General features: G+C 41.4%; 1 protein-coding gene and 1 pseudogene across 1 annotated transcript; both read left to right on the forward strand.

Annotated features, from left to right (window-relative positions):
- Positions 1-360: 360 nt before the first annotated feature.
- Positions 361-4,383, forward strand: LOC115691500 (pentatricopeptide repeat-containing protein At3g06920). The gene is made up of 2 exons (XM_030618136.2): positions 361-562; positions 697-4,383. Exons 1-2 carry the CDS (start codon positions 544-546, stop codon positions 3,372-3,374), a joined length of 2,697 nt encoding a protein of 898 aa, XP_030473996.1. The 5' UTR covers positions 361-543; the 3' UTR covers positions 3,375-4,383.
- LOC130140110 (uncharacterized) lies at positions 3,423-6,797 on the forward strand (annotated as a pseudogene).
- Positions 6,798-10,086: the final 3,289 nt, after the last annotated feature.

Genomic DNA, 10,086 nt, shown 5'->3' on the forward strand with positions numbered 1-10,086 from the left:
GTAACAAATTTACCCTTTGTAATTTCCATTAAATTGGATTAATACCACGAAAAATCACAAATTGTTACACATGTCACAAACGAAGGGTAAAACCTCAAACCGGTACCCCGTTAAATGCCACGTGTCATTCAACTCAGTAAATTGATGGTAAAATTTAACGGAAACTAACAAAAGGTAAATTTATCACAGGTGTATCAATTTAGGGTTTGAGTAAATTTATCACAAACATATGAGTTTAGAGTTTTTTGTATCATTAACCCTAAAAATAATGTCCACTTTAGTCCTTATTTGAGAAAACTGTACCACTTTATACCCTTATTTGAAATTTCCACTTTTTTCGTACTCCAACCTAGAAATTTCTAGGGACAACCTAATGATCGAAGGAGCGTGGCTGCTTAGGAAGAACACGCCCCTCTGCTTTTCTCCCCTCCGTTTCCTCACTTTCCAAGGAACAGAAATCACAACCGACAGACCCACATCTCTGTTTCGACCTCTCTTCTTCGCTTTTAGTGTACTTGAACAGCACGCACCATTGCAGGCGACATGCTACTGAGGAAACGAGGTGAACACTCGATTGCTCACCCATGATCTTGTCGCAACGAACCGTCATTACAATTTTCTTGACATATCATTCAATTGTACTAATTTTTTTCCTTCTGATTAAGCTGCGAGACTGAGAATCTTCTGATGCTGCAGGAACAGTTTCGTGCTTCAGGTCTCGATGCGGTAGAGTTTATAATGCTTCCAAGAAGTTCTTGTCGTTGAATCAGCCACCTCCGTGGCACGGTGCAAGTACCGGTATCTCCTCTTTCAGCGAGGCTAACCATGAAGATTCAAGAAAACTTAACGACTTGCGACGATCGGTCGACAGCATCTGCAGTATCTTAAAAAGGGGTCCTTGGGGACCTTCCGTAGAGAGTGCCCTTTCGGTGCTCGACGAAATGCCGAAACCAGAATTGGTTATTGGGGTGTTAAGGAGAATGGAGGACTTCGATCTAGCTCTCCATTTTTTTCGCTGGGTTGAGACAAAAACCGACCAAGCTCATTGCCCGGAGGCGTACAACACGCTTCTCATGGTAATTGCGAGGACAAGAAAGTTTGATAGAATTGAAGAGATGTTAGAAGAAATGAGCCTTGCTGGATTCGGTCCATCTAACAGGGCGTGTGTTGAGTTAATCTCGGTCTGTGTGAGGTCACGCAAGCCCAGAGAAGCTTTTCAGCTGATTCAGATGATGAGGAAGTTCAAATTTCGTCCTGCGTTTTCAGCTTATACCACCTTGATTGGTGCTCTTTCTGCAGTTCAGGAATCTGATCTCATGCTTACTCTCCTTCACCAAATGCAAGAGCTGGGTTATGAAGTGAGCTTACATTTGTTTACAACCATTATCCGTGCATTTGCAAGGGAGGACCGAGTTGATGCTGCCCTTTCTCTGTTGGATGAAATGAAAAGCAACTCTTTTCAAGCTGACATAGTTCTGTACAATGTCTGCATTGACTGCTTTGGTAAGGTTGGTAAGGTGGATATGGCATGGAAATTCTTTCATGAAATGAAAGTTCATGGTATAATGCCTGATGACGTGACATATACCAGTATGATAGCGGTTCTCTGCAAAGCGAATAGATTGGATGAAGCAGTGGAGTTATTCAAACAGATGGATCGCATCAGGGAAGTCCCCTGTGTTTATGCCTATAATACATTGATCATGGGTTATGGATCAGCTGGGAAGTTTGAGGAAGCATACAGTTTACTTGAGAGACAGAAGGCAAAAGGGTGCATTCCAGGTGTGATAGCATATAATGGCATTCTTACTTGCCTAGGGAGGAAGTGTAGAGTGGAAGAGGCGTTGAGGATTTTTCATGAGATGAAAAAAGATGCAGCTCCTAATCTTATAACATATAATATCCTGATAGACATGCTTTGCAAGGCAGGGAAACTTGAAGCTGCATCTGAAGTTAGGGATGCCATGAAGGAAGCCGGGTTGTTTCCTAATGTAATAACTATTAACATAATGATTGATCGCCTCTGTAAGGCTGAAAAGCTTGATGAGGCTTGTTCTATATTTGATGAAATGGATCATATGGTCTGTATCCCGAATGCTGTTACATTTTGCTCGCTAATTGATGGCTTGGGAAGACATGGCAGAGTTGATGATGCGTATAGGCTTTATGAGAAGATGCTCGATTCAGGTCATGTTCCAGACGCAGTCGTTTTTACCTCCCTCATTAAGAACTTCTTCAAGTCTGGCAGGAAGGAGGATGGACACAAGATATACAAGGAAATGGTCCGGAGGGGCTGTTCTCCTGACCTGACACTTCTTAATACCTACACGGATTGTGTGTTTAAAGCTGGTGAGACAGAGAAAGGAAGGTCTTTATTTGAGGAAATAAAAGCTCAGGGATTTACTCCAGATGCAACAAGTTATTCTGTTTTGATACATGGCCTTGTGAAAGCAGGTTTTGCAAATGAAACCTATCAGCTGTTCTATGCAATGAAGGAGCAAGGTTGTGTTCTAGATACCCGTGCTTACAACACTGTGATTGATGGATTCTGCAAGTCAGGTAAAGTTAACAAAGCTTATCAGCTACTGGAGGAAATGAAGTCCAAGGGTCACCAGCCCACTGTTGTTACCTATGGCTCTGTCATTGATGGGCTTGCTAAGATTGACAGGCTTGATGAGGCATACATGCTTTTCGAAGAGGCTAAAGCGCAAGGAGTGGAGTTAAATGTTGTAATTTATAGCAGTCTTATTGATGGCTTTGGTAAAGTGGGTAGAATCGATGAAGCATACTTAATCATGGAAGAGCTGTTGCAAAATGGTTTGACTCCCAATGTTTACACTTGGAATTGTTTACTCGATGCATTGGTGAAAGCAGAGGAAATAGATGAAGCCCTTGTCTGCTTTCAATCCATGAAAGACCAAAACTGCGATCTCAACCATTTCACTTACAGCATCATCATAAACGGTCTTTGCAAAGTTAGAAAATTCAATAAAGCCTTTGTGCTTTGGCAGGAGATGCAGAAGAAAGGTCTGAAGCCAAATACGATGACCTACACGACGATGATATCTGGACTTGCAAAAGCTGGGAATGTTATGGATGCTAATGGGCTATTTGAGAAATTTAAGGCTAGCGGCGGCATTCCTGATTCTGCCACTTTTAATGCCATAATAGAAGGGTTAAGCAGTGCAAATAGGGCAATGGATGCATACTCATTATTTGAGGAAACTAGGTTAAAAGGTCATAAGATTCATACAAAAACATGTGTGGTTCTTTTAGATGCATTACATAAGGCTGAGTGTCTTGAGCAGGCAGCAATCGTTGGTGCTGTTTTGAGAGAAATAGCGAAGTCTCAGCATGCTTCTAAACACTGGTAACGTGTAATAAGTTCATCCTATTGCAGAGGGAGGAGGTTCTCTGGTTTGCTAGAAATAGCCCCTTGAGCCTCAGGGATCTCATTGTGTTGGAGCAATCACTAGGCCATTCACTTACTGAGCCTCTTTCCAGCCTCCATTGAGAAAATGCTGTCCCTCTAGATTCTTCATTTCAGCATCATTGGTTTAAAGGTGCACCCTTGACTAATCATATCAGTGACACACTTGTTATTGTTATAATACGGTGAATCGAAAGAGGCATGCACATTGAGTTGGAGATGCAATATATTTTTCTAATGACTTGCCCAATTCAGCAGGCCAAGTTTTAAATGGAGCATTTAGGCGGTGACATTTTTCTAGTCTCGACTTTTTTGTCAAATCATAAGCTCTCTCAGACCAAATATGGGACTTAAAACCTCATGGACTTCCTCTCTTGTAGCATCATTAACTTTCTTGTAATGTCGGCCCATCTGGTCTGGATCATATTTGGTAAGCAGGATTCTAAAGATGGCCCAACAGGTTTGACAGTTGTTCGTATCATGTATCACCTTGTCTTGAATGAGTTTGATAGGTGGCTCTCATGTGTAGCTTTTTGTCTTGGGCGACAGTTAGTTCCTAGTCTTTCAGCTGGTGTATGATTTTTATACCATTTGTAATGATCAGACTTGACACATACCAGGCAAGTGCACAAAAGGAGTATACAGGTGGTAATAGTTTGGCGGGGGGCTGGTGTACGGCAGGGGTGAATCTTTATTTATGTATCAGCTACTCTATGGCCAGATGCGGAACATGGGATGCTACAATTTTTCTTGGTATAGTTGCGTCAAGGTTCTTGGGAGGAGGCAACCTTTTGTTGTACTGCAGTTTACCTTGTTTTCTTTTCCAAAATCTGAAAAAAAAAAAATACTGTGCATCGCAAGAGTAGGTGAAGTTTTGCATTGTAAAATGAATAATTAGGGCTGCAAGCCTGCAATAAAAATATTTGTGAAGATGATCTCTAGTTTTACTATAATCTGCGACTTGAATTTTTTTTTTTTTTTTTTATACCCAGGATCTGGCCTGGCACAACCTTACGGGTGCTCACGGCCACCACGGGCCCGATAGGCCCAACGACGACCACCGACTATACCTGGAGGGGAGCTAGCCCAGGAACCCACCACCAGGACTCCCCACTTAAGACGCTAGCGACTGGAAGATTCGAACTCATTCCCTCGGCGATGAGATAGTAGAGCGCAAATCATCTCAGCCACCCACCGGTGGGTTCTGTGACTTGCATTTGATCATTACTTTAGTTGATTTGGGTGGACCGTTCTCTGTATTTTCAGGTTCTTGATATTGGCTGCGAAATGGTATGCATATATTCCTGCAGATGGTCAATTTGTGCGATTGTTGTGCACCTTTGGTTAAAGAAGAGTTCGTGTGCATTTTCATCAAAATGATGATGCTGCAGTACTTTTTGCTGAAGCTGCAATATCCTCCGTTAATCCAGGCACTTGGATTTTCTGCTCAGATACCGTTATACCTTTGAAAGACTGTCAAACCTCCTCCAGATTCAAATCTGCCTGAAAGTTACATTTTTTGTGATTTGGTAATTTGTGTTTATGGTTAAGCCAATAATTCAGAATTGTGTTATTTGTAAATCATAGCAACAAACTTTGAGAATAGAAAAGATAGCTGAGAGAATATATCCATTGTAGTATTGCGGTTCAGGTTTGCCATATTCTATATATCTTTTGTCCTTGCTTCTTGCGTTTAGCGAGAGATTAATTTAGGATATTTTATTCAGCAACCACTCCTCTTCTTCAATTTGATTAATGGAAGACATCCATATGACGTTACTTGCATGCTTCTATTTTTAAGAGTGGTTATGGGCCAAATGCAATTACTCCATTTTTTATCCTCTCATTCTCATGTCCTTTCTATGTCATCTACTTTTAAGGATAGCATTGTTGGAGAGAGGGGTCATTGAATGTGAATTTTTCAAGCTCCCTTCTCAAAGACATCAATGAGAAGCCAACTTCTGCCTTATAAATATCGTTATATTGCATTCTTTGAGTACACAAGGTACAGAAGTCTTTGGCTGTGTCAAATTGAGTGTGCGGTCATACTACATGATTTGGAATGTAACTGATAGGACGAATCAAGGCATATTTCTGCTATGATGAGCTCTTATTGTTATAAAATCTTGCCAAATGATTGGGGAAAATCTGGCATGCCTACTCTTTCATGGGAGGCAGGGTTGTGGGAAGACGGCGGATTAAAAGTTGTGCTACGGAGAACTGTGGAATTGGTGGAGAAGATTGTGATACATTCGTCGATATATTTGAAGGTGGTTTTCTTTTATATAGCAACTTGTCTTTCGAAGCTCCCATCAACGCGAGAAAGCACCTTGAAGAACTGGATTTTCCGTGCAAAGCTGTGAATGATATGTCTTTGGTTGCAGGTTCTTTGCTCGGATCTCCTCCCTCTCATATGTTGCTGCAGTTTGTGATTCAAAGTTGATAACAAACTTTTAGGTTTCATTTCAAGTTTCAGTAATTTCAGAATGCCATGTTTATCTAGTTACTTAGCTTCACCCTGCAGTGTAAGTTCTGGAAGTTTTGGTTTGTTTGACTGGTGATCAATGTCAAGAATGAACTTAACCTTTTTCCATCCCCAATGGCAAACAGGCTTTGAGGGGGAATTACGGCACCTCTTTGTATGGCCGTATAAAGCATACACTTCAACGTTGAAGTGTACAAGAAATAACTGATTAAATGGCTATCATCTAGATGCTTCTAAGCCCATGGGTACAAGAAATCAGTGCTGACACTTGCAAGAACTGCTGTCTTTTGAATATTTCATGTGCTGTAGACAGTCCTTCAGGTGTTCTCATGGGGCATCTCCAACTGGTTACTACAGCCAAGAGCAAGATCAGAACACTTCAAACAACATAGGAAGTGTATATTTCCGAACCTGGCTCAAGGTGATGGAAATGGTTAATTTAGGTCAGTACGAGTACATGTCAGGGGAGCTGTTGATACGTTGGCAGGTATGGACATGGAAATGCATTTGTGTCAGCAGCTGCATGGCCACCAACACACTTTGTCTTTTCTCGTGTGCCTTTTGATGTTGGCAGCAGAAATTGCCCGCAAGCTCTTGCTAATGACGATTCAGAAGCCAGAGGTGACGAGGGTGGTGATTTGTTGGGAGTTGAATTGATGGCTCTGGTTGGGCTGATCCAGGGAGGAAGTAACGCAGCTAATAGGCACACAGGTGTAATTGTGAGAGGTTACGAGACAGATCTTCAGAGCAGATTGTCTCGAACTTCTATTGTGGGACCAAGTGGAAATGCCTTCCCATGCAGATGCTTGATCATATACCAGTGACGACGTTGGAATTGAATGGGATAGTCATAGTCATTTTCCTTCTTTCCGTTATGGGTAAGCTATTACTTCTTTATTGAACTAACTGTTTCAAAGACAGATGGAGAGAATGCAGGAAAATGGCACTAGAAGTGCCATAACTTTCGTGCGACGCTTACTTTAATGCCAAAACTTTTCGTCGAATCACTTAAGTATCAAATCGGAGAAAAGACATCATTTAAGTGTCTCTGATGACAAATTCTGACCAAAAGTACTACGTAGCTTTTTTTAATTAATAATAATTCATACGTGGCTCCTTTTTATTAAAAAACAAGTCCAACATGCACTATGAGTAGAGGTGTACAAAAGAACCGGGAACCACTCGGACCGCCCGGAACCGGTGGTTCCTAAGGGAACCAGTCTGATTCCCGGTTCCAATTTTTGGGAACCAGTGGATATCGGTCCGGTTCCCAATTCCAGGTGTGGAACTGCCCACCCGGACTAGACTGAATCGGTAATATAATAATAATATAATATATTTATTTAATTTTTAATTTTAAAAAAATCTTAAATCCCTAAACTAAATCTAACTTGCTTAACGGTCACAACCTCACACTGAGCTGAGAGACACTTTTTTTTGCTTTCGCCTCATGCTTACTCTTACTCCCACTGTCTCACTCTTTTCGGTCGATGCTCACCTTAGTGTTTCCGACTCTCCGTCTTCGTCCTTGACTAGTGGGACCGATTCCATGGACCCACCTGAGAACCGCACTAGACCAGTGATCCGTTTCCCGGATGGGTCCATGGAACCAACAGGCGGTTTCCGATTCTTGGGTGGGAACCATCCACCCGGACCATGCTCACCCCTAACTATGAGGTGGTTTGACTTTCCATAAATAATGCCGTATGGTCGTTCAATCTCCTTCACTTTCTCATTCAGCAACAACAGAGAAGAGCCTTTCCCAGTGCACCACAGTTCATATTTTCTCTATGGAGTTCAATAAATTCTAAATATGACTTCAATTCCTTCTTGATCTATCTTATACTTTATGTTTCGTTTTGTGAATTTTTTTTTTTCATTCTATTGCTGTCCGCCAAATTCCATTGCTGTTGGTTGTGCTATGAATGAGGAAATTAAGGGCGCGCGTGATAACCATTATATTTCTTTGTTTTTTTTATTTTTCTGTTCCCGGAAACATGTTTGGAACATAAATCCATTTGGTAATGCAATTTCATTTTTCTATTTATGGAACAAATTTATACTCCAAAAATAGGTTTGGAACAGAAATCAAAAGTAAAAATTTTCTACTTTTCTATTTCTAAAATAAAAATGAGAAATAAAAACTTTTCTCATCGCTAGCCCTTGCTACTAGCCGCCCGCCCTCCCGCCTCTCACTGTCCACCACTGGCTGCCTCTCATCGTTGTCCACCACTGGCTACCTCTCACCGCTATCCTCCTCCTCCCACCACCATCCTCCGCTGATCGACGTCCGTCACCGTCCTCCGCCGATCGACGTCTGTCACCGTTTGCCGCCGCTTGCCGGCCGCCGCCCACCATCAGTTGGCTTCCAACACCGCCCGACGCCGTCCGCCGCCACCCGCCATCCTCAGTCGCTCGCTAGCTGTCCACCCGCCGTCACCGTGGCTGCAAATCTAGAGATGGGCTAGCAACTTCCTGATGATGTTGAGATGGAGCTCTTCATGGCTGTGTAGTCGAGAATCAATGGGGTGAAATTGGGAATGAGCCCCAATCTAAGAGGTTGCCTAGCCCATATTAAGCTTCGACTAAGCGATGGCCTTCATTACCTTCCTCATCTTCATCAACCCTTCATCATCTTCCACCTTTTCTTCTTCTTTGATTGTCTGCAAATTAAAAAAAAAAATTAATGTCAAACGTGGACAAAAATCCTAATTTGGACAAATCAAAATTAGGATTTATATTTGGGGTAAAGATGTAGACGATGTCATTTAGGGCTATTAATGTTGACTAGGCACGCCGACGAGCCACGTCGGTCAAGGGAATTGATAAAAAATTGGCACGTCAGATTTCTGGCAACTCAAATCGGAGTTGGCACTTCGTTTTATTAGAAAGTGGCATTTAAGTTATCCAACCAAAAGTTTTGATACCAAAGTGAGCATCATACAAAAGTTATGGCACTTCTAGTGTCATTTTCCAAAGAGAATGCGAAGACTTTTTTTCTTATGGTTTTAGAATTTCTTTAGCAAGGCTATTTAGCTGGAACTATTGGTTAAATCCAATTTTACATGAATAAGAGTTGAATTTCATTTAGTCTGTTGTTTCATCTTTTCTGGTCTCCTGGGAGAAGCTTGTCAATGTTCTGCTTCTTTCCTGCAGTTTACATGGGGCAGGCTTAGCAGTTGATTGCAGAAGAATTCATGTAACATTTACTTATTTCAGAGAGTTATTCGTGGAAGTTGGTATTTGCAGACTATTGTTTGGCTTTATCTTCTGTTGGTCCTCATTGCTTTATAATTTTCTGCAGTATGTGTGTTTTGATTCCTAAAAAGAACAGTAAACCGAAGTTTTATCTCATCCATGTGTTGGGTCTGATTTTGTTGTGTTAGGATGTGCACGGGCTCAGTGATGGCCAAGTCAAGCACTCGGCGGAAACATTTTATGCAGGTGGATTAAGGAAGGTAGATCATAGTCATCCGTTCTGAGTTCAAACATACTGTTTTTTTTTTAAATATTCTGATGCAAAATGGTATTCTATAACTATCGAGTATATAGGTGAGTGTCCAAGCTTTTAATGACAAGGATGCAGAAACTCTTGGTATTTATTTTCTTTGTCAAGCCGCACTTATAAGATCAAAATTTTTAGAATCAGGCATAAACCCTTGGACACAATTTGCTGAATCTACCGGTTCTCTTCATCAGCAAAAGGCTGAAATCCCCGATTCCATTAGAAAAATCGTTTTTTTTTGTTTTTGTTTTTTTTGCTTGGTTTGAGCACGAGAGCATTTCACTTATGCTTCAGTGTGGACGGATGATTCTTTACATTAGCTTGACGTGGGTTTCATATGCATGTTTTACTTTCTTTGAAGTTCAGTTGAACGGAAGGGAAATTACTGCGAAGTTACCTACTGTCTGTATCGCTATATTCTCAATTCAAACTCGTTTTGCCTCTGCAACTTCTCTCTGACAGGTTCATATGTGTGGTAACACTCGCGAGCAAGTGCTGCTGGTTATAAGGTAGGCTTCCAATTCAAAAGTTGCTATTGAAAAGGTCAGATATCATTTGAATAGAATACGTGGTCAACGAATAGCTTGTCGATTCCTATGTTCCTACGCCCTTGCAATTCAGCTGATCTATCAATCAAAAAGAGAAGTCATGGTCTTTGGAGGTTTT

The sequence above is a fragment of the Syzygium oleosum genome, unplaced genomic scaffold (assembly GCF_021117445.2).
Source record: "Syzygium oleosum isolate NSW1041296 unplaced genomic scaffold, Sole_v2.1 Sole_v2.16, whole genome shotgun sequence".
Taxonomy (NCBI): Eukaryota; Viridiplantae; Streptophyta; class Magnoliopsida; order Myrtales; family Myrtaceae; genus Syzygium; species Syzygium oleosum.